This window comes from Ursus arctos, unplaced genomic scaffold, assembly GCF_023065955.2.
Source record: "Ursus arctos isolate Adak ecotype North America unplaced genomic scaffold, UrsArc2.0 scaffold_32, whole genome shotgun sequence".
Lineage (NCBI taxonomy): Eukaryota > Metazoa > Chordata > Mammalia > Carnivora > Ursidae > Ursus > Ursus arctos.
In genome coordinates, this window is record NW_026623008.1 from 5,411,963 (window position 1) to 5,436,406 (window position 24,444).

Below are 24,444 nucleotides of genomic sequence, written 5' to 3' on the forward strand. Positions count from 1 at the left end.
CGGAAGCTGCTACCTCCACCTAAGAAATAATGTGGGACGGAGCCACGGCCAGCCTGCCACGGGCATGTGATGACAGCAAGACATGCATGTGGTTTTGGTGTAGTCCGTTAAGATTGGGGGTGGAGGGGGTAAGGAGGGTCGTTTGTTATTTCTGCATAACTTAGCTCATGAGATTGAACATTTCTGTGCTAGGACGCATCTTTGAAGATCCAGAAATTTCACTCTAAGAAAGTTTCCCTAGCGACACTCTCCCACAGGACACACACAAAAGAACACGCACATCAACACTGTCCACAGTTGCAAAAAAACCTGGAAACAACTCAAACGTCCTTTGGTTCAGAATGGATTGATAAATTACGGTATATTTGTAAAACTATACAATCATCAAAAAGAACGCATGCTAGTTACACACGATAACAGGAATGAGTCTTTATAAATAGAATGTTGAGTGATTAAAGCAAGTCACAGTAGCCTAATACCATTTCCATAAAGCTCAAAAAGCAGCAAAACTAAATAACATGGTTTGGGCTACATAAATATATAAGCAATGATTTTTTTTTTTCAACCAAGGGAATGGTTCGTGTTGATGGTTCTGAGAAAGGGTGCTGGGGGCAAGGTGGGGGGCTAGGCAGATGAGGGAGGGAAGCAACACACAGATGGACGCTCTGACCTTGACTCTGACCCTACGAAGGGTCAGATGTTAAATATTTTAGGCTTTGTGGGCCTTACAGTCTCTTGTCTCTGCTCAACTCTGCTGTTGTAATGCAAAAGCCACCTGAGTGTGGCTGTGTGTTCCAATAAAACTTCATTTGTGGACTCTGAAATTTGAATTCTACATACTTTTTCATGTCATGAGATATTAGTCTTCTTCTGATTTGTTTTTAACTATTTAAACATGTAAACATCATTTTTAGCTCAGAAGCCATACAGAGACACACGACCCCTCAGATCTGGCCTGTGGGAGTTTGACAGCTCCTGCTCTATACTCTGGTTGGGCTATGGGTTCGTGGGACTTCATTCTGCCATTGCTCATTCCCACCTGTTCCATTTATTTAGTGTATGTACCAGATATTATTTTTAACGTTCTTAAGAATTAGAAACACATAAGCCAATTTTTAACAATGGGCAAAAGAGAGGAAGTAGATTAAGAGACACAAACGTCTAATTATAAAATAAATAAGTCACAGAAATGGAAAGTACAGCATCGGGAATGCGGTCAATAATAATGTCTGTAATAATGTCGTATGGTGACAGAAGGGGACAACACAATAATAATGTCTGTAATAATGTCGTATGGTGACAGAAGGGGACAACACAATAATAATGTCTGTAATAATGTCGTATGGTGACAGAAGGGGACAACACTTACCGTGTTGGGCGTTGAGTAACGTACAGAATTGTGGAGCCTCTATGCTATACCCTCGATACTAATATTACATCGTTTGTTGATTATACTTCAATAATAAATTAAAACAATTTTAAACAACAAAGAACCGAAACGTAAGCCCCGGTCCAGAGAGAAGCAGCACAAGGTAGAGGACACGGAGATGAAGGGGCCACAGAACGTGCAAAGACATAGGAACTCTTTCCAAAACTCTTCCTCGAGGTCTGAGATATTTTTCCCTTGACCTCAAATCTGGGCACTGTCATAATTTCCTCCCTCATATCAGTACAGCTCATTGTGTTGACTATCTGAACCAATGGAAAATTTGGTTGGGGGTATTTCCTGCATCTTGTGGCTTTTTGTCATATGTCATATTAGCACACACACACACACACACACTCAAATGGAATTGATTTTTGACTATCATTTTGGCTGGACTATTGGCCTACATGATGTAATTTTAAATTCTCTTTGGGTTTCAAAAACAAACTAGCTGAAGCCTATTAAGCATTATCTGGAAAAGCCCCTTTCCCACCAGCTCTGTCCCATACATGCACTAAAAGGGGTACATTTTTAAAGGCCAACCTGTCAGCATTTTGAGAAAACTTGGGGGTAATCCTGAGTCTTATCTAGGACAGTGTCTTCAATTTAGTAAGATACGATGGTGGGATCACTCATGTTTCTCCTGTGATTCTTCTCAAGACAGTCCCAGCGGAGTTTTGGATTTCTGCTTTACAGCTCACATTCTCCTTCCTCTTCTTCCGGAAATCGGCAGCTACAGGCATCTTCCTCTTGAGCAGTTTGTACTGGCCTCATAAATGCTGAAAAGCAGTTTAAAAGTAACTTATCTTTTGCTGTTTGTTTTAACCATTTAACATCCAGTTTCCGTCAATCACAGTCACAGGACATCTCTAAGTCGCAACCGCGCTCAACTCTAATTTGAACAAGTTTATCAATAAGAGAGATGATAGCAAGTAGGAGCTTTTTCTCAGGATTATTTACAATTTCTTCTTATCAATTACTCTTATGGGTCCTGAAAAACGATTTTATTTTCTACGATGGCTAAAAACTTGAGCATGAATCAGTATAGCACAAAATTAGTCATATCCCAGGGGCACCTGGGTGGCACAGCGGTTAAGCGTCTGCCTTCGGCTCAGGGAGTGATCCCGGCGTTATGGGATCGAGCCCCACATCAGGCTCCTCTGCTATGAGCCTGCTTCTTCCTCTCCCACTCCCCCTGCTTGTGTTCCCTCTCTCGCTGGCTGTCTCTCTCTGTCAAATAAATAAATAAAATATTAAAAAAAAAATTAGTCATATCCCAAACGTAACCATAGTTTCGATTCAGCAGTATGGATTTTAGTCTTCAGGGTTACTTAGATGACACACGAGACAGTGTCTTTTGAATGAAATGCTTGCGGCACCAAGACATTGAAGATACTCCCACTACTTCCATCTATCGGCAATTAAAGAATTGATTTATGCCTTAGCTTCCTGGTTTCCTTTTACATGTTAGTGTGAAGTATTTGTGTTACTGCTGAGCAACTTTTCATCTTTTTTTAAAAAGATTTCATTTATTTATTGATTTGAGAGAGAAAGAGAGAGAGTGTGTGTGTGTGTGCGTGCAAGTGGAGGGGAGGAAGAGCGGAGGGAGAGGGACAAGCAGACTCCGTGCTGAGTGTGGAGCCCAATGTGGGGCTCAATCTCAGGACCCTGGGATCATGACCTGAGCCAAAATCAAGGTCAGATGCTTCACCAACTGAGCCACCCAGCCCCAGGTAACTTTTCATCTTAAACAGATTTTTAAAAATAGCCCAACAATTAAAAGGGCCTGCCTCAATATTACATGCTTCTTACTATAAAAAAAAAAATAACCAAGGAGAGTGACATCACAAGATGGCCACATAGCTTGTTCCTATCTTTGGTCTCCCTCCTAAGAAGAACAACTAGCAACTATTCAAGAACAAGACACCACTGAGAGAATCCTAGAACATGGGGATGAGGCCGCGGCAGCCCCACCTCTGCACCACAGAGACCAAGACAGACTGTGTTAGGAGGGTAAGAGAAGCAGTTACCGTTGACCACACTGCCCCTCCTGTAGGCCCATGCAGCACCACACAGAGAGGTCCCTCTGAGCCTCTGGCTCCTCCAGTGGGAAAAGAACCCAAAGGGAACCACCGGCTTCTCCCAGCATTGGGGGCACTTTAGGGGAGCTCCTATTCTGATCTCACACCACAGGAATGGCAGGGGGATCTGCAGGGCCCAACCACGGGGAATCTGATGGAGAAGGGAAAGGAGCTTGCAGCAACCAGCACACGGATCTTGGCAGACTGAGTACATACTTGCAAAGTCCAAGGAACAATCCCAACCAGTAGTCTTGTTTATTCAGAGCCAAGTTCAGGGCTCACCCTGACCAGAGAAGTTGATGAGGTGCAAATCTGCCTGATTCAGACCCTCAAACAAGGAGTTTTGCCCACCGTAGAGCCTGGTTTGCCCATGCCCAGGCAAGGAGCTGAATCATAGCCCCACCTGCTATGGAGAATGTCTTCCAGCCCCGTCTAACCACAAGGGCTGGTGACAACTCCTGGAAGCTCAAATTCAATACCTGGTGAAAATATCTTTCAGGAATGAAGGGGAAGTCAAGACATTCTCAGATGAATATTTAAGAGAATTTGTCACCAGAAGGCCTACCCTAAAAGAATGGCTACAGGAAATTCTCTAAATAGAAGAGAACTGATAAAAGAAGGAATCTTAGAATATCAGGAAGGAATAAAGAAAAAAGAAATGAACAAATATATGGGTAAATACAATAAACTTTCCTTCCCTTGAGCTTTCCAAATTATATTTGACAGTTGAAGCAAAAATTATAAGTGTCTAATATGGTTCTCAAAGTATGTAGTGGTAATATTTAAGATAAGTATATTATAAATTGGAGGAGGTTAAAAGGATGCAAAAGCAGGTAATATTTTCATACTTCATTCAAAGTGTTATAATGTTGATACTAGTAGACAGATAAATTATGTACAATAACTAGAGCAGCCACTATAAGAGTTACACAAAGAGATACACTCAAAAAAACTATAGGCAAATCAAAGTGGATTTCTAAAAATGTTCAGGTAATCCCAGGAATGCAGAGAAATGAAAACCAGAGAAAGCAAACAGAAAACGAAAAATAAAATAGGATCTTAAGACCTAACATATAAATAATTACATTAAATATACATGGTTTAAATATACCAATTAAAAGACAGAGATTAGTAGAGTGACCATTATATGTTGTCTACAAGAAATTCACTTCAAATATAAAATGGGGGTAGCTGAGTGACTCAGTTGGTTAAGTGTCCGACTCTTGGTTTCAGCTCAGGTCATGATCTCAGGGTCATGAGATCAAGCTCTGCATCTGGCTCTGTACTCAGTGTGGAGTCTGAGATTCTCTCTCTCCCTTTCCCTCTGCCCCTTCCTCCACTCACATGCGTGCACTCTCTCTCTCTCTCAAATAAATGAATAAAATCTTTATTAAAAAAACAAATATAAAAGGTAGTTAGGTTGAAAGTAAAAGAATGCAAAAAGGTATACCATGTATATATTAATTTTTTAAAAGCAGGCCTATATTAATATCAGATAAAGTAGATTTCAGAGCAAAAAATAATTATCAGCACAGAGAGGGAATTTTCATAATTTTTTAAAAAGTCAATTTACCCAGAAGACACAGCAATACTGAATGTGTATACATCAGACAATCAAGCTGCAAAAAAATAGGTGAAGCTGAACCTGATAAAACTGAAAGGGGGAATACACAATTCCACACCTATATTTGGAGAATTAAGTGAATAATAAGAGAATACTACGAATAACTTAAACACATACATTTCACAACTTAGAGGAAATTGACCAATTCCTGAAAAAATACAAACTATCACAACTTGCTCACCATGAAGTGAATAGTCCTATAATGATTAAGGAAATTTATTTTGTAATTAAAATCTCCAAAAAGAAAATCTTCAGGTCCAGATAGTTTCACTAGAGAATTCTACCAACCATCTAAAGGAGCATTAACACCATTCTACACAATCTCTTCCAGAAAATAGAGAAGGAACACATCTCAACTTATTTGAGGAATCCAGTATTACCCTGATACCAAAATCAGACAAAGACAATTCCAGAAAAGAAAACCACAGAGCACTATCCTTCATGAATATAGCTATAAAAATTCTTCACAAAATATTAGCAAATGGAATTAAGCAATATATAAAAAGGACTATCTACCATGACCAAGTGAAATTTAGTCCAGGGATGCCAGGCTGGTTCAATATTCAAACATGAATCTGTGTAATCCATCATCTTAGGTGGATGAAGAAAAGTCACATGATCATATCAATTGATGCAAAAAGTATTTGACAAAATTAAACACTCATTCTTGATTTTTTAAAAAATATCGGAAAACTAGAAATAAAGGATGGACTTCATCAACTTGATAAAGAAGAGCTACTAAAAATCTATAGCTTACATCATACTTACTGGTGAAAGACTGAATGCTTTTTCCCTAATATTAGAAGTGAGGCGAGGATATTCACTCTGACCACGCTTAGTGGACATGGTGCTGGAAGTTCTAGCCAGCACAGTAAGTCAAGAAAAAGAAATAAAAGAAATGCAGATTGGAAAGGAAAAAATGAAACTGCTTCTATTTGCAGGTGGCATTATAGTACCTGTAAAATCCCAAGGAATTTACAACATGCTCCTGGAACTAATAAGTGAGTTCAGCAAAATTATGATACACGATCAATCTATGAAAATCAACTATACTCTTATAGAATAACAATAAGCAGGTGGAAATCAAAATTTAAGATAAAATACCATTTGCAATTCTTAAAAAAAATTTACATGCTAAAGCCTACATTTGATAAAATATGTACACAATTTGTATGCTGAAAACTACAAAATGCTGATGAAAGAAATAAAAGAAATAGAAGAAAAATAAAAGTCTTTACTAATTTAAGACATAAATACTTTACATAGTAAAGACATCAATTTTCACCGATGTAATATACAGGTTTACCACTGTTACTATCAGAATCCCAACTGACTTTTGTAGATACAGATAAGATTGTCCTAAAATTTATTTGGAAATGCAAAGGAACTAGAATAGCTAAAACAATGTTGAAAAAGAAAAATAAAGTTGAAAAATCCATCTACCCTCTACCTACTTTCAAGACCTGTTTTACAGCCACGGTAATCAAGACAGTGTGGTGCTGGCAGAGAATAAACACACAGCTCAGTGGAACAAAAGGGAAAAACCAGAAATAGCCCCTGCACAAGTATAGTAACTGATTTTTGAGAAAGCCACAAAAACAATTCAATGAGGGAAGAATAATGTTTTCAAAAGTGATGCTGGAGCAACTGGGCATCCAAAGGCAAAAAAGAAGAAAATTCTTGACCTAAACCTCTCACACCTTAAACAACACTTAGCTAAAAATAAACCACGGATGTAAATGTAAAACATTTAGAAGATGACACGGGAGAAAATAAAAATCTTTGCGGTCCAGGATTAAAGAGTTCTCAGACATGACTCCATACATGAAAAAAAAAACAACCTGACAAATTGTACTTTATCAAAATTAAAACCTTTTTCTCTGCAGAAGACCCTGTGAAGAGGAGGGAAAGGCAAGCTACAGAGTGGGCAGAAACACAAAGCCCACACCTGCCACAGGACTCCCCTAGAAGGCGTCAAGAACTCTCCAATGTCAACAGGAAAACAAACAAACAAAAATCCAATTAGAAAATAGACCAAAGACATCAAGGAACCTTTCACCGAGGAAAATACAGAGGTGGAGAATAAGTATGTGAGGGGCCCCTGGGTGCCTCAGTCGGTGAAGCATCTGCCTTCGGCTCAGGTCATGATCTCTGGGTCCTGGGATCAAGCCCCACATCGGGCTCCCTGCTCAGCGGGGAACCTGTTATGCCCTCGCTCTCTCCCTCTGCCCCTGTTTCCGCTCTTGCTCTCTCTCTCTGTGTCAAATAAATAAATAAAACTTAAAGAAAAAAAAAGAAAATCAGTACGTGAAAGGATGTTTGACCCTTAGGGGAAGCCAAATGACCACGATGGGTTATCACGGCTGGATACGAAACTGTGGCAGTACAAAACACAGCCAAGGCTGAGGAGACATGATTGCTCTTACGCCATGATGGAATATTACATGGCACCACTCCTCCAGAAAATAGTTCGGCAGTTTCTTAAAACAACAAATCACATGGCCCAGAAACTGCACTCCTGGGCATGTATGTTAGCGATATGAAAACTATGTCCACACATAACCTGTACGTGATTATTCACAAAAGCTTTATATGCAATAGTCAAAAATTGGAAACAATCAGAATGTCCCTCAGTTGGTGAATGGTCAAACACACAGGTTCAACCATGGCACAGAACGCTGGTCAGGGGTTAACAAAAAAAAATAGCCCACCGTTGAAGCACATCGTGCCTTGGGTGGACCTCAGTGGCATTAAGCTGAGTGAAAAAAGCCAATCCGAAAAGGTCACATGCTTATAATCAACTTATACGTTGCGTACTTCTATTTATAAAACATTCCCTAAGTGACAAAAGTATAGAGATGGGGGACTCCTGGGTGGCCCAGTCGGTGAAGTGTCTGCCTTCGGCTCAGGTCATGATCCCAGGGTCCTGGGATGGAGTCCTGCATGGGGCTCCTTGCTCAGCGGGAGTCTGCTTCTCCCTCTGCCTTTGCTGCTCCCCTTGCTTGTGCTCCCTCTCTCCCTCTCTCTGACAAATAAATGAATAAAATCTTTTAAAAAAAGTGTAGAGATGGAAAACAGACTCGTGCTGCCAGGAGGGAGGGGGGAGGGAGTGGATGTGACCACAGAGGACTAGCAGGGAGGGGGTCCTGGGGGTGAGGGTACATTTCTGTTTGGTTGTGCTGGAGGTTAGGCCAATCTACACATGTGATCAATGACATACAGCTAGACACACACGGACATGTCAATGTCAACTACCTGGTTTTCATAGTGTGCTCTAGTCACAGAAGATGTAACCCCATGAATGACACATGAGACTTTTCTGTACTATCTTTACAACTTCCTGTAAACCTATAATTGTTTCAAAATAGAAAGTTTTTTTAAATGGCCTAAAAATTTAAAAAATGGATTGCAGTTTCATTGCAACTCACTAATTACTCATCACTACTCTTGCAAAGCATTTGTGTTGTAGGTGGGGTGAAGGTGGGAAGGATAATTCTTTAAATCAGAAGTTTTGGTGAGCACTTGGGGGGGTAACTGTTTTCCTGTGCATTGTAGAATTTCAGCAGCACCTCTGACTCCTTTCACTAGATGCCCTCCACGCCCCCAAGGTTGTGACCACCAAAACTGTCTCCAGACATTACCAAATGTCCCTTTGGGGGCAAAATTGCCCTCCTTGATAACCTCTGTGCTACACTAACCAGAAAAAAGTGTCTTTTCCTTTCTACTGTAAAAAGCTTTGCCTCAAAAGAGCTCATATCGAATACGTTTATAGTGGTCTTACGTTGTTTGAATAAATACAGGAGTTTCTTTCTGCCATGTTTAAGGACAGAGAAACGGAGCACGAGAAAGAACACCAGGAACAGCACAGCAGCCGACGTCAGTGTCAGAAAGAAGACGATGATCTGGGGCGTATGTCCTTTAAAAAAGAGGAAAAGGAGAAATGCATGCAGATATATAGTTTTGCAAATATACGTATATTTATAGTTACATCGGTAAACCCCTAATCACAAGGAGAGGTGGTGCCTTGGACATCTCTAACCAGGTAACTTAATAAACTTAACTGCATATAAGAAAATTTTTTATGGAACCTAAATAATTTCTCCAGAGGCCCACAAAAATTAAGCGGCTTGGCCTCTCAAGAATGTAGAAAATATGGGACGCTATAATCCCCTTAATTTCACATTATCAAAGGTGTAGTATTTGTCTGGGTAGTTTCACCTTGTTCTGCTTACTAATGTGTATCTCAGATTGCATTGCAAATACTTGAAAAAAATCGATGGGTTTTTGGATGCCAGGATAAGAGAAGGAAAGCATGCAGGAGGTGCCTGTTGTAGGCAGAGATGTGAGGCATCACAGTATGGGGGCGATTTAGATTCCAATCAGAAGAGCCATAATGCATCCACTCTGGTTTAATAGCAATGAACCAGCTACCTGGATCTCTTGCAGGGGCAGGCGTGGTGGCAGAGGTTGTACCTGGAGAGAAGTCAGCCGAAGCTGGTCCACACACTGCATCACTTTCCTTCGTCCCATTCACAAGTACAGACTTGCCTTCCAAGGAACAGCTTGGACCATCCAATGAAGAGTTCAAATAATTAATTTAAGTACAGGTCATTCTAATTAAAAATATTGACATTTTCCATCCAATAAAGCAGCCCAGTGACAAAGATGTGTGGGTCTGGGTTCATAAAGATATTATGGAAAATATACACTTGACTGGCTGGCTTCCTCCAGCTTTCACAGTTCTCCATAATCCACTCCATTCTACCCACCTAACTGGATTCTTCTTTCTTCCCAGGCTGGGGAGCCCTGTCCCACAACTGTCCCCAGACTGTTTTGCCTGGTTAGTCTCTCACCCTCTATTTCCTAAGCATATTCGACCATCTCTGGCATACATGAAGGACAGACAACCTAGCCCAAGGGTTAGGAGTTCCTAACCCTATGATGTGCTGGCATCAGACAGACAAGGGTTTGAGCCCAGGGTCTGTCCCTGTGCAGAATGACCATGGGAAAGTTAAGAAGATCCCTCTAAGACTGTTTTCTCATCTGTAAAATAAGGTATACATGCTCCAAGGGCTGTTGTGAAGAGCAAATGAATGACCCGAGGGACAAGCTTGCAGGGGCTGGATTTTATGAACCCAGACCCAACAAATGGTAGCTATTATCACCATCATCATCATCACCATCATCATCATCCCCATCATCACCACCATCATCAACACCATCATCATCATCACCATCATCACCACCATCAACACCATCATCATCAACATCATCATCACCATCATCATCATCCCCATCATCACCATCATCATCAACACCATCATCATCAACAACATCATCATCACCATCATCATCATCCCCATCATCACCATCATCACTATCATCATCAACACCATCATCATCATCATCATCATCACCACCATCAACACCATCATCATCAACATCATCATCACCATCATCATCATCCCCATCATCACCATCATCATCAGCACCATCATCATCAACAACATCATCATCACCATCATTATCATCCCCATCATCACCATCATCACTATCATCATCAACACCATCATCATCATCATCATCACCATCAACACCATCATCATCAACATCATCATCACCATCATCATCATCCCCATCATCACCATCATCACCATCATCATCAACACCATCACCATCATCACCATCACCATCATCACCACCATCAACACCATCATCATCATCCCCATCATCACCATCATCATCAACACCATCACCATCATCACCACCATGATCGACACCATCACCATCATCATTGTCGTATGTCTTTTCCCTCCTCCCTTTACCTAATGCAAACCCACTCTTCCTCCAAAACCAGTTCAATCCCACTTTCCATGCAGACCCATAGACTTCTCTGAGCTATTTCTGTTGAAAGACCTTAAAAAAAAAAACCTTTCCCCATCTGTATAAACCAATATTTTTGTAAAACCTAAGAATGTAAATGTAAAATAATAATCAAAATGATTTTCTAGTAAGAAAATCAAATGAAAAAAAGAACAAAGGCATACAAAATACAAGACCTCAATTCTTTTTAGGGTTGACGGGCACACGTAACTCTGCCAATTGCTTTACACGTTTCTAAATGCTCACTCTTAGAGTGTGTGGTGTTCCTGCCACGGATACCACAAACTGTCTGTGGATGAGCACCTGTCCGCGGACCACACTCTGAGTAGCTCTGGTCCTGATCACACAGGTCGACAGGCAGATTCCCATGTATGCTGTTGGCTGTGTGACTTCTGTGATGGTCTTGTTTGCGCAAAGAGGTGCTATGTTTTTGAGGGTAGGAAACATAATTTACCCTTCTTGTATCATCCTCCGTGCTGGCCTTGCACCCTTGATGATGGGCTGAGTGATCAGTGAGGACAGGTAAGAGGCAGCAAAGAGATTGGAAGGAAACAGAACAGAACAGCTGGGACAGACAGTAACAAAGTTCCAGCAAATCTGAGCTAAATGCTCTGGGCATTATTTCTGGAGAAAATGCTCACTTTGTTATCAAATCACTATTACCTCATACTGTTCACATGTTGCCTGTTCGTATGCTCTTCTATGCCTACACTTGCTAGATTTTTAAAGCAGGCTCCAGGCCCACGTGGGGCTGGAACTCATGACCCTGAGATCAAGAGTCACACGCTCCACTGACTGGCACCAGCCAGGTGCCCCAGATAGATTTTTTTAAAACTTCAATGATAACATTCTTTGTCTTTAAAAATGTTAACCCAGGGACACCTGGGTGGCTCAGTTGGTTAAGCATCTGCCTTCAGCTCAGGTCATGATCCCAGAGTCCTGGGACTGAGTCCCTAGTCAGGCTCCCTGCTCAGTGGGGAGTCTGTTTCTCCATCTGCCTGCAGTTCCCCCTGCTTGTGCTCGCTCTCCCTCTCTCTCTCTCTGACAAATAAATAAATAAAATCTTTAAAAAAAAAACTTTATAAACAAACAAACAAAATTTTAACCCAGATTCTCTATTTTGAAAGCAAAAGGAAATTATACGTACTTTGTCCAGGGTTGACAGGTGCCATGTTTCTGATCATTAAATGTCCCAAAGTGACAGTCTTTACAACCTGCATAAAAATTAAAGCAACAATAAAAAAAGGGAATTTTTGATGATTTCATAACTTTTCCTGTGATGAGCATAATTACATAGCATGATACATAGCATAATTACATAATAATACAGTCATAATTACATAATAATGAAGTCATTAACTTAACACAATCTACATGGGCTATTCCACAATGCTTCTTGAAATGAAATCCCAAGTTGACTAAAGTTTTTATTCCAAGTGTACACAGAGTATTGTGTATAGATATAGATGTAGATATAGAATGTATGGAAATGCATGATCCTGGTGAATAACAAATGTTGTGATCTCAAATTATTTCCATTGATTGAAAAATAATTTTGTGAGTATCATATACTTGACTCAGTGGTTCATTGTGTGTTGCTTCAAGGTTTTACTAATCTATGTTTTACTTTATATTCAAAGGCCCAAGACCTAAACGAATGACATATGTCTAGATAAACAGACTTGCCCTAGATTGAAGAAGAGCAAACCTACCCTCTTTGGTTAATTCTTGACCTTGTTTACAATCCGGTTCACACATGGTGCATCCCGCCCCCAGGCAGTGGAATCCTGAGATGCACTCACACTCTGCATTGCTGATGGGCGAACACACCTTCTTGGTCCTGAAAACACCTACAAAGTTTCCTAAGTTACATTACACTTGACCTCTGAATCCAGGAAGCAAATTTATGTTCTGCAATAAAAATCATGCTAAAAAAAAAAAAAGAAAACCCACAAAACCCGTGCTCACTCTCACAATGTTCCCAATGACCTTAGAGTATAAAGTTCATGTTTAAATCTCTGTAGAAGACATTTTTACATTTTCCTAAGTAAATGCTTCTCTCTTCTCAAATGAGTGTTTCCCCCAATATTTAAAAGCTCCATCTACAAATTATTGCTTTTACAGCAAATTATTTTACTGGACCTGCCTTTTGACAGAGGAACCAGCATAGTTAACATTTCCACCAAGATCAATACACTAGAGAATAAAAACCTGTCGTCCCAACACATGTTCGGATCAACATACATCTTTTAAATCATACCTTCACACTGCCTGCATATGCCACAGGCCTGTTGTCCACTGGTGCTGGAGAAACTATCTTGAGGACAAGGAATGCAGATCTGACCCTTGCTTTTCCCACAGAAAGTACCTGAGAAGGTAGATAATAGGTGTACTGTTGGACAACGCACAGCCATCGCCCAAAGCATTATAAAGTTCTCCAGAAAACTAGAGGAAGAAACAATGATTAGTTTCTAGGTGGCACAGTGACACGCTTTACTTTGATTGACTGTTATAATTATACATTTGCAAGATTGCCCTTAGCAGAATTACAAATAACAATGTATAGATATTGCAACAGATAAACCAACAGAAAGAAAACAGTTTCCTTTATCTATTGAACAAAAAAGGATGACTTCTCTTGATTGATCCAGGAGATCAATATGACTGGGTTCAGGGGATCAGCATCCTTCATCAGTATACTAGCAATGTACATGTGTCTGCTTCTCCCCACCCTGCTACTTCTTATTCCCTGCTGCGCCCCCCAGTCTGAGCACAGGTCCTCACAGAGAAGGCTGACATTTACTGAGGTCTTGCCATGTGCCATGCACTGTTCAGAACCTATCATGGGATCCTCCCAGCAAAGCTATGAGATAGGTTCTTTCATTATTCCCCTATGCCAAAGCTGGGACACAAGGTATTAAGGGACATGGCTATGTTCACACAGCTAAGATGCAGCATCCAAGAAATGTTTGTACATGAATGAATAAACAAATCATTGAAACAGAGCTCAGTCACCCTGACTACTAGACTCCCTGAACCATGTATTCAACAAAACCGATCAAACACACATGTGAATTTGGTTCTTACCAGCTGGGCATTTATTACAGGAATCCTGCACTGATCTTGTCCTCTCAAAATTCATGACCAACAACATGGTAGCCACTATATTGTAATAGCCACTGCCCATGGTGAGATCTTGCATAGATTGGATACAAGCAAAGCAGATTCCAAAAGGGTTTTAATCAAAGTAGCTGGTTTCACAAATTCCACTCTGCAAAAGGTAAAAATTTCCAAGAATGAGGTGGTTTCTCCTTTTAGGATTATCGACATTTCAACCATCACCTGTGCAATCCATAAGACCATAACTCAGGGTTTTTCAGAAATACTTCATTGATGGAATATTACGGAAAAGGTGGCAGATGCCCAGACCCTTCTATGATGAGACAGACATGACTACACACATAGTTTTGTGCAGGTTTGCCAAAGCCTGAGCCTGCACTCTCCAACGTGTTTTGCCAAAATGCAGAAATAACAGTAACAAGAATTTTTGGGGACTTTCATAGACACTTAGCATTAGCCTCCAGAGTTCAACAATGCCAGCTGTTTGCTGGCACTGCGACAGAGTTCTTAACATGACAATCTGTCAGTCTTATCTAACAGTTCAGCTCACTGGGGAGATATCTCATTACTCCTTCCCCTTTGTCAGAACAATATGTGAACATTTCAACACCCAATTGCTAACATGTTGAAGCATCGATCTGCTCAACTTACGATCACATTTTCTTAATAGACCTATATTTGCCCATTTTGAGATTTGAAGCTCATATAGTAACAAAACTACTAAGTAAGAAACCTCTTTAGGCCAGGGGCTTGATCTTTATTTAATAGGCTATGGAATAAAAGTTATTGGAAATTAGAAGGGCAAAAAGTCTAGACACGGAGAAAAGGAATAAAGCTTCTATCTTTACCCCAACTCCGCTCCCCCAGCTGCCCCACACGGACAAACCTTAAGCTCTCTGGGCTGGTGAAGAACTTTCCACTCCTTGATCTTCAGAGCAGTGAGGCTCTCCTCTCGCTCGCTGCAAGTCAAACACAGGGGTTTGGTGACTCAGCCGGGGGCGGGGCCTCGTGGGAAATTCCCGCCACGATTCTGTGAGGTTGCTCATCTGATGTTTGCTGACCCCAAAATCCCCTAGAGCCCCCATCCTCTCTTGATAATGGCACTTCAAACCATTTCTTGGAAGCAGCTATGTGGTGTTAGGACATCTCTCAGATGACTTTGGGAAAGGGTGTTGTCACTTCAAGTAGCCCTCCAGGTCAAAGCCTTTAATGTGTCCTACACACATTTGAGATTTGAAGGATGAAGGCCACTTCTGAAGATGTATCAGTGCTTTTGCCACAACGTACCCCCACTGGTATAATAATAGTAATGCTCTAGCCATAATTCACTGAGGGCACTGACGTACCCGGTGTCACTCTAACAAGCACTTTAATGAACACTGTCCTCAAAAGAACCCCAGGAGTTGACATTATCATTATTATTAGAGTAATGTTACGCAAATGAGAACATTGAGCCTATGAGTCTAGCCAGATAATCAGCAGGTTGGGGAGCCGGGATTAGAACCCAGGGCAACCTGATTCCTTGCTACTGAGCTCCTTGCTATGTGGGTGAGTTGGGGGAAGAAGGAGGGAGAAATGAAGAGAAGTGGAGACAAGGAAGGCAGAGAACTTATATGGGGGACGACTTTGGGTAAAGTTGAGATCTATGAGCATTTTTTAGAAAACCATTATTTCAGTTTAAAAAAAAAAAAAGGAAGAAGAAGGGGGCACATGGCTGGCTCAGTCAGAAGAGCATGCAACTCTTGATCTCGGAGTCCTGAGTTCGAGCCCCATGTTGGGCGTAGAAATTACTTAAATGAATAAATAAAAACTTAAAAAAAATTGAAAAGGAAGAAGAAGAGGAAGAGGAGTACAGGAGAAAAAGAGGAGGAAGGGGTGGTGAAGAGGAGGGAGGAAGAGGAGGAAGATGCTCTCGGATACTAAGATGGTCCTGTCCAGCACTGAGAGGCTAAGGGTCCTCAGAAAGACAACCAGGGGAACCATAGCAAGAGTGGTTTCGACTAAAACAGATGGCTTTCTGTTAGGATTCAAACAGAAAAGAGCTATTTTCCCCCAGGAGACATGGGGGCTTAGTGTCAAATTGGGGGAGGCTAATGTGTATTAAACACTTACTATGTGCTAAGCACTTTACATGTTTCCATGACTCCTATCATGCCAATGTCTTCCTTAGAAACTTTCCGTGGCTCCCTGTCGTCCACTAAAGGACACCTGGATCCTATAGCCCACTATTCAAGGACTTCTGGGACCTGATCTAAAGTCGCCTTTAAAAAAAATTAAGATATACCTCAAATAACATAAATTCCACTATTTTAAAGTGTTTATTTCACGGAATTCACTGATGTTCCCTATGTTGTGCAACTATCATCAGTATATCATTCCGGAACATTTTCATTGCTCCCAAAAGACACCCATGAGCAGTCCCTCCCCAGTGCACCCTGACCTTGACCCTGGTAACCACTAGTCTGCTTTCTGTCTCTATGAATTTGCCTGTTCTGGCCATTCCATATCCATAGACTCATACAGCATCTTGTTTTTGCATCAGGCCTCTTTCACTTAGCAGAATACTACTCCACTGTGTGGATGTCCACATGCTGTCTCTCCATCCATCAGTGATGGACATTTGAATTGTGCCCCTTTTTGGTTACTATGAATAATGCTGCTCGATTATGTGCGTGTACACTTTTGAATGGACGTGTTTTCAGTTTTCTTGGGTGTATACCTAGGACTGGAACTGCTGCATTGTATAGTAATTCTGTTTCACTTTTCGAGAAAATGCCGGACTGCTTCCCAGGGCAGCTGCACCGTTGTACATCCCACCAGCAATGGATAAGCAGTCCAATGTTTCCACATCCTTGCTGGCACTTGTTATGTTTCCATTTTATTTTTAATTAAAAAAAATTTTTATTATAGTCATCCTGATAGGTGGTACTTCATTCTCGTTTTCATGTGCTACCGTTATCGCAATTTTATTACGCCCCCCGCCGTCCCCCCCCCACACATAATGGGAGCCGTAGAACACAGCGCATGCGCAGGAGCCCAAGCTTGGCTGTTAAACTGACTTGGATTGAATCTAGACTCGCTATATGACCTTGGACAAACTTCTTAACCTCCCTGAGTCAATTTTTCCAACCATGTCTTACAGATACAGTAACACTGTGCTTCATCCTCATTTAGTGAGGACTAAATGAAACAATGAATATGAACTACTTAGCTCCATGCCTGGCACACAGGTCTCAAGAAAACAGTAACTGTTATTATAAGACTTACTGCTTTAAAATTTGCCTTCCCTAGCTTTCCATGCTGGTCATCAGTAAAGCAACCAGGGCAAGTGGCAAAAGAGAAGGAAAATGCATGGGCTGTCCACAGAACTTACTCCCAAAATCTGAGAGTCTGCCAAGAGTCACTTTACCTGTGATAATTATGGGATCCCCTCCACCGGCTTTAGCAGAGTTGGCCCCATGTAGGAGTTTCATACCATATAAAAATGACATTGCTGATCACCTAACACTTTCAAAGTCACGATCCAACCAAGTTCCCTCCTCATTTACATGTGGTACTCTGTTTAACATCACCACATGACATTTAACTGGACGATATTTTCATTTAACTAAATGTTACTTACTGATCTACATTTTGGATAGTCTGTGGGCGGAGATATTACCTCCTCTGAAAGTGACGTCTGCCATTTCCCAGCACAGTAATTAGCTCACTTTTTCAAGCTGGGCTAGTGACATAAAAGTTTGACCAAGAGGAAAGGTTCTCAAGATTAGCTTCACCAGCCTGTGATACACAACATCGACCACTTTGCAGTTAGTCTCCTGAAGGCGATGCACGGCTTGGTTCGAGTGTTTGAGGAGTATACTGTTCATTTAACACATTCTGGTTCGATAAAACCATCACAGGAAGCTAAGGCAAGTTCTATAGGTAACCTGATGCACGTACCATCCAAGCTAACCAAAGATAAACGCTCCCCCACAGCTCTTGGTCTGTGGCCTGGAAACACAGGGTGATAGCATCTCTGTACTGAGATATGGCCTCGGAGCGGCAGGCACCGTGTGAACCCCATGGAACTGCGGCTGGGAAAGGCAAATTCATTAGCCAAATCCCTGGAATGTAATAGATTCTCGTATAATCTATTATTTTGCAATACCTGGGACTGTAATAGATTCTCGTATAATCTATTATTTTGCAAGAATATTATGGCAAGTATAGTTTCCAAAAGTCCCATGTGTCCATCTTCTTGATCCTATTAATATACCTGATTGCAGTTCTGGAAGTCCTTGTGAAATGGCGTGGAATTCGTAACATTCGCACATGAAGTCTGAGGAACGCTTTGCAATATTAATTCATACTTTTAAATATGCACATGCACAGTAAGTAACATAAGAACTGCAAGGTTGGGGGCGCCTGGCTGCCTCAGTCTGTAGAGCATGTGACTCCTGATCTTGGGTTCGTGAGTTCAAGCCCCACGTTGGGTGTAGAGATTACTTGAATAAACAAACAAACAGGGGCGCCTAGATTGCTCAGCCAGTGGAGCGTCTGACTCTTGATTTCGGCTCAGGTCGTGATCTCAGGGTCATGAGAACAAGCCCCACACTGGGCTCTGTGCTGAGTGTGGAGCCTGCTTGAGATTCTCTCTCCCTCTTCCTCTGCTCCTACCCACCCCCTGCCACTTACACGCTTTCTCTCAAAAAAAAAAAAAAAAAAAAAGAAAGAAATTTAATTACCTTCCAAAAACAAAAAGTCTCACCTATATTGAAATAATTTTAGATATTTGATATTTATCAATTATCATTTTTTATTTTAATAAATTTAAAGCTTTTAGTAGAGTAACTTTTTAAAAACATGAAACATAATTTTAATTGAAAAAATTCTATTTACATTTACACTTTACATTACATGTATATAAATTCTGTATGCTTTGAGTACAATTATATGTATTTTTACTCCTTTGTCAGCACTGTCAACAGAACACAAATTATGTGAAGTTCTCAGCTACAACAAATGAAATAAAGGCAAGAAAAAAGAAATTTTATGGAGCAAATAACATCATAATTCATGAACTAATGTGTCTTTACCACCCATTGAACATTCCCAGACCACCCAAGTACATTCAGCTACCTGTAATAATTAAATTCGGTTGTCGTTGGTATTTTCCCAACTTTGTGACATAAAAACAATTACTATTATTATTTTGAAGACATCTCTGTTGGAGTAGAAAAACAGAACCCATTTAACACATCTTTAGCTTGGTTTACCACTTTTAAATATTCAGACATATGGTATATGAGTTCTATTTCTACACCTGCTCCGGACCTCACAAGTGTTAGCAAAAGTGTTGAGAGGCATGTAGCAGGCATTCCGGAAACCTTTATTGAATGAATGAATGAATGAGTTTGTTAACTCCAATCTCATAGCCTGCCTACCTCCTCATGCCCTAAACTTTTCTTTCTCTCCCTCCCTTGGGAAATCATTCTGGTGTGTGCACCCCACCTACACTGTACTCTTCCCTCTCTTGAGCCTCACGTAAGATGCTTTTCTGCTGATGGCTAACATTTACTGAGAGCTTACTCCCTGCAAGGCACTATTCTGCAAGTGTACATAGTATCCCCAATTATACCTTCCAACAGCCTTTGTCCTTACTTTACAGAAGAGAAAACTGGGGTGCAGAGAACCCAGGTAGCCTGTCCAGTGTCACCAGGCTGGTAAGGAGCAGAGAAAGGGTTCATCTGGCTGGCTGGCTCCGGAGCCCATGCTCTTAACAAGGACTCTTAACGCTTCTGTGCACGGTACCCTTCCATCCTTTGGACTCTATGCTCACCCCTTGCATAATAATATTTTTAAGTTTGTAAAATACAATACAAAGGATTACAGAGGAAATTAATTATTTTGAAATATACTCACCAAATATTTAAAAGGCCAACTTGCAATGTGGTACTATATGGACTTTGTTATTAACACATACCTGTCATAATTTCAAATTAACCATGAGCCATAATTTCAAATTAATCAGGAGTATAAATGGTATCTTGGGATATCTGTAATAACTGTAACATGATATGAAAATAACTGACTTCCGCTGGTGTGATTATCATAGGTACTGTGCCTCTGGCTATGCTCTGTAGAATTTTAAATTCAAGATTGAAGGAACACTAGATTTCTGCTAGTGGTTAGTGAAAATAAAAGATGTAATTTTCCCCATCCAAATTCACAGACCCCTGAATTTTATCTGTGCCCCTTGGTCTTCTGCAGACCCCGGGATCACAAGCCCTGCACCTAGCCTCCTTTCATGTCTTATGTTGAGACAGATATACTCAATACTTAGTTTTAGCTCCGGGAATTTGCATAGTCTCCAATTCATTCTTCTTTTGAATCCTTATGTGGATCCTGTCACTGCACCTTAAGGCAAAAGCTCTGTCTATGCAATTTGTATCCCTCATCATCCCCATCAAGATGGCATGTTTTCCTGGTCCATCACTTTCTATGTTCCTGTCCTATGGGTCCCTCACCAATGAATTTAAACAGATTGCGACTGTTGATAAATGTTTCCTAATAATACTAGCTAACACTTACTGTTGCTTCTGCATTGCAGATGTACTCAGCATGCTATTTAGCCTCTTCGCAGTTCTGCAAGGCAAGAACTATTGTTACTCTTCTAGCGCTAAAGAAACAGAAGCTGAAAGAATTCAAGCCACCAAGCCAAGTATTAATGACAGCATTGGAGTGTCTACTCAGGCCACTGTTCTAGCTTCATCTCTGTTAACTCCTTTAATCCTCAGAATCACCCTGTGAAGTTATCCCTGTTGTACAGGCGGCGGGGGCGGGGGGGACGAGACATGAGGGTCAGCTAATTTGCTCAGGATCATGCAGCTAGCACGGGGCAGAGCTGGGCTTAAACCCAGACAGGCTGGAATCAGGACAGCGTATTTTCTCGGCACACCGGACAGCCGCAGTTAGGGAAAGAAGCCAGGGCTGGAGCCCTGCTGTTCTCACTCCGAGGCTACCTTCACATTGGGCCAAGAGCTATGACTAATCCAGGAGCTACTCATTCCTGTGAATGAATAAAAAGATCTGTTGACTCAGCAGCGGAGCCTGAGACGGCCGACGCAGTGGTTTGAGAGCTGAATCGGAAACCACATTTGAGCTCATCTACGTGAATGATTGCCAATAAACTGACATTCGATTTCAACTTTGAGAAATGTGATGAAGAGTGCAATCAATAGCCACTTTTTGGGAGGAAGCTAAACTGACTTTTTAAAAATTTTAGAGCATGTAACCAAAAATTATTAAGTAAACAAGTGCTCTAGATTTTAAAATCCCACTGGAGACAGTTGCCACAGGTCACTGAAGGGGAAATGTTCTTTGGACTGCAAGTGACAACGGTGATCAAAGAAAAATCAACCCAATAAGCAAAGTAGTCCTGAAGCTTATGACCTTCTGCTGAAAGCTAGCTTCTGCCTGTGGCCCCTCTCCGTAGCATTCACCTTAGTCCTGGGGAAGGAAAGTGCTTTTATAATGAACAAATACACAAATGTATCCAGTTATTTCACAAACTCAACTTTTGTCAACTAACGTACACAAGGTTTTTTTCCTCCAAATCAAAAGCAAGACAACATCAGATGAATTTTGTTTCCTTCTGAACTTTTTTTTTAAAAGATTGTATTTATTTATTTATTTGACAGAGAGATAAAGAGCACAAACAGGGGGAGCAGCAGGCAGAGGGAGAGGGAGAAGCAGGCTTCCCGCTGAGCAGGGAGCCCAAGACAGGGCTTGATCCCGGGACCCTGAGATCATGACGTGAGCCGAAGGTGGACACTCAACTGACTGAGCCACCCAGGTGCCCCTCCTTCTGAACTTCTTAATGGTGATTGGTATTACCTACCAAATAACTCCAGTCACATGTCAATCCATTTTGTCCTCAACAAAATCTGTGTCCTTTTCTTCCAGATTTCCATTATAATGGAAGACCACTGCATAAACCATTGGTTTTCATTGAGATTTTTTTTTCAGTTAAATGCCACTGCACTAAATCAGAGTTCCAATGGACATGCATGTTAGTTGCAAATACCTAATATATGCCTACAAGGTCTATCCCACTCCAACAATTTCTAAGTTTCGTTACTATCATTAAATTATTCTCTATCCCTTATCAATTCAATAAATTTAATTCACAAGCATTTACTGAATGTCTCATGCAAGTGTGCACATGATCTGACCTGTCAGTTCTCCCACTTTGCATCCTTCCACTCCCCTCAAGCCGGCTGTCCTGTTGTTCTTTGATGGAGGAAACGCACGCCGGCTTCAGGGCCCTTCTTTGCCGCTCTCTCATCCAAAATCTCACCCTCTCACTTTCTAGATGACTTGTGCCCTCGTCTCACTTAGGTTCCTCTTCTCCCTGTTTCTATCTCCTTTCAAGCCACTACTTTCCCGATTGTACGTATTACCACCTGACACACACAGCTTTTCCTGCATTTGTCTATTGTTTGAAGGATGTCATGAGCGCCATCGGAGGGGACACGGTTTTTCACTGCTGTATCCCCAGCCCCGAGAACAGCGCTGGGCACATGACACGCACTCAAAGCTTCTTGAATGAATTTTGCTGTCTTGTGAGACATATCTAGATAAGACACCATGTCAACAGTCTTCACACCCTAGAGAGCAAGGAAGAAGTTCACACAAATAACTATGATAAAGCGGCCCAGCCTTACAGATTCTATAATAGGAGAACAAAGTGCTGTGGGAATATATGGTCTCCTGGAGCACTTTGCACTGGAATTGGGTTTTGCAAAATGGAAAGTACCCTGAAAGGCTGGTAGGGAAGCAGATGGCATTCCAGTTAGAGGGAGCTGCTTTGTGCCAAAGGCTTGAGGAGGCAAAGTACAGGTTATGTTCAAGGAACAGAAAAAAATGAGTGAGGGAGAGTAAGAGGTTAAGAATGTGTAAGATAAGGAACCACAGTGTGGAGGGACTTGAACGCTGTAAGCATACCTTCTGATTGTAATCCCCCGCGTGGGCGGGTACTGCCAAAGCCTGGAGATCCACAGCACCATGCTGGCACGCCAAAGTCGCCAGAGTATTTTGTTTTCACCGCGGGTGCAGCCCCGGCTTAACACCACGTGCAGGAAGTGGGCTTGAGGAAAGAAAGGGATTACAGTCAAAAGGCAGGAGCAAGGACTCAAAGTTCTGCTAGATTCAAATGTGTGCTGCTGGGTGGGATACTGATCACTTTGACCACTGCCAGAAATGTCGTGGCTCCTGGATCACCGTGTTCTCAAGATCTCTGGAATATGGAAACACTGCAGCAGAACTGGAATAAAGGACCACCACAGGACAGAGCCAGAAGGGACCCCACATTTCAAGTTGTCTGAGCTCTTGTTTTACGTAGGATCTCAGTAAGTCCTCACCAAGCTATGGGCGGGCATTACTATTCACATTTCACAAACTAAAGGTGTTTTTCACGCTTTTGATATACCTATATCTAAACCCTAATCAGATTCTTATTGATAAGATGGCAGGAACAGCAGGGCAGGGCAGCGTCTCCCACCAAGACCCAGGGAAAAATGAGAACGGACGGGGCCCACGGCACCGCCCTGTTTCCGACGCAGGGCTCTGCAGGTTCTCCAGAAAGCCGCCGCTGGGCGGATCAGCAGCCTGCACGTAGCGGCGCTCGCGGCGCAGGAGCCCGCGCGCCCTTCGGCGTCCGCTACCGGAACCAATCTGGGATGAGGAGGTGGGAAGGGTCGACTTCCTGCCTCGCCTACGCTGGCCGCAACCTCCCCCGGAAGTTCGCGGGGTCGCTGAGGTGCGACGGTGACCGCACCGCGGCCGACAGGTCCTTTGGATACGTCCGGCCGCCCACAGCGGAGCTGCTGCCCGGCCGACGACTTGCAACGAGGCCGGCCGCCGCCATGCAAGGAGGCCGGCCGCCGCAGGCCCGAGCGCGCCGCACGGGCAGCTGGGAACGCGCGCCGCCCCGCCCCCTGCCCTGCGGCTCGGCCAATCCCGGGCGCCGGCCGGGGACCCTCCGCCCCGGCCGCTGGAAGTGGGCCTGACGTCACTGCGAGTCGGCCGCCGGCCTCTGGCCCCCCACCGGCTGTGGGAGTGGTGCCAGGTGGCCCACGCTCGGGGGGCTTTCGCACCGTTTGGGAGCAGAGGCGAAGCCACCGCCCGGGCCCCTCACAGACCTCGGTGTCAGAATTTCCCCCTTGCGCCGGCGCTGCCTCAAATGTCAGGGCTCGCCTACTCTTCTCCTGTCTCGCCGACCTAACCTTTCGGGGGCTCGGAGGGGAAATTCGCCGTTTCTGCCGGAC

The 24,444-nt window shown here is 42.3% G+C and overlaps 1 protein-coding gene across 6 annotated transcripts; it reads right to left on the minus strand.

The window, feature by feature from the left end:
- Nucleotides 1–330: 330 nt before the first annotated feature.
- On the minus strand, nt 331–24,118 carry TNFRSF9 (TNF receptor superfamily member 9). 6 transcript variants are annotated; one of them, XM_048221798.2, is made up of 10 exons: nt 23,123–24,118; nt 20,708–20,761; nt 15,021–15,093; nt 14,102–14,285; nt 13,275–13,382; nt 12,727–12,864; nt 12,162–12,228; nt 9,563–9,693; nt 8,913–9,047; nt 331–2,205 (listed from the first exon to the last, which is right to left on the minus strand). In XM_048221798.2, exons 4-10 carry the CDS (start codon nt 14,214–14,216, stop codon nt 2,117–2,119), a joined length of 783 nt encoding a protein of 260 aa, XP_048077755.2. In that variant the 5' UTR covers nt 14,217–14,285; nt 15,021–15,093; nt 20,708–20,761; nt 23,123–24,118; the 3' UTR covers nt 331–2,116. The 6 variants fall into 6 exon arrangements, with proteins under 6 accessions (XP_048077755.2, XP_048077758.2, XP_026375718.2 ...); XM_048221801.2 differs by having other exon boundaries at nt 9,605–9,693; nt 23,123–24,109; XM_026519933.4 differs by lacking the exon at nt 20,708–20,761 and having other exon boundaries at nt 9,605–9,693.
- Between the last annotated feature and the right edge of the window lie 326 nt (nt 24,119–24,444).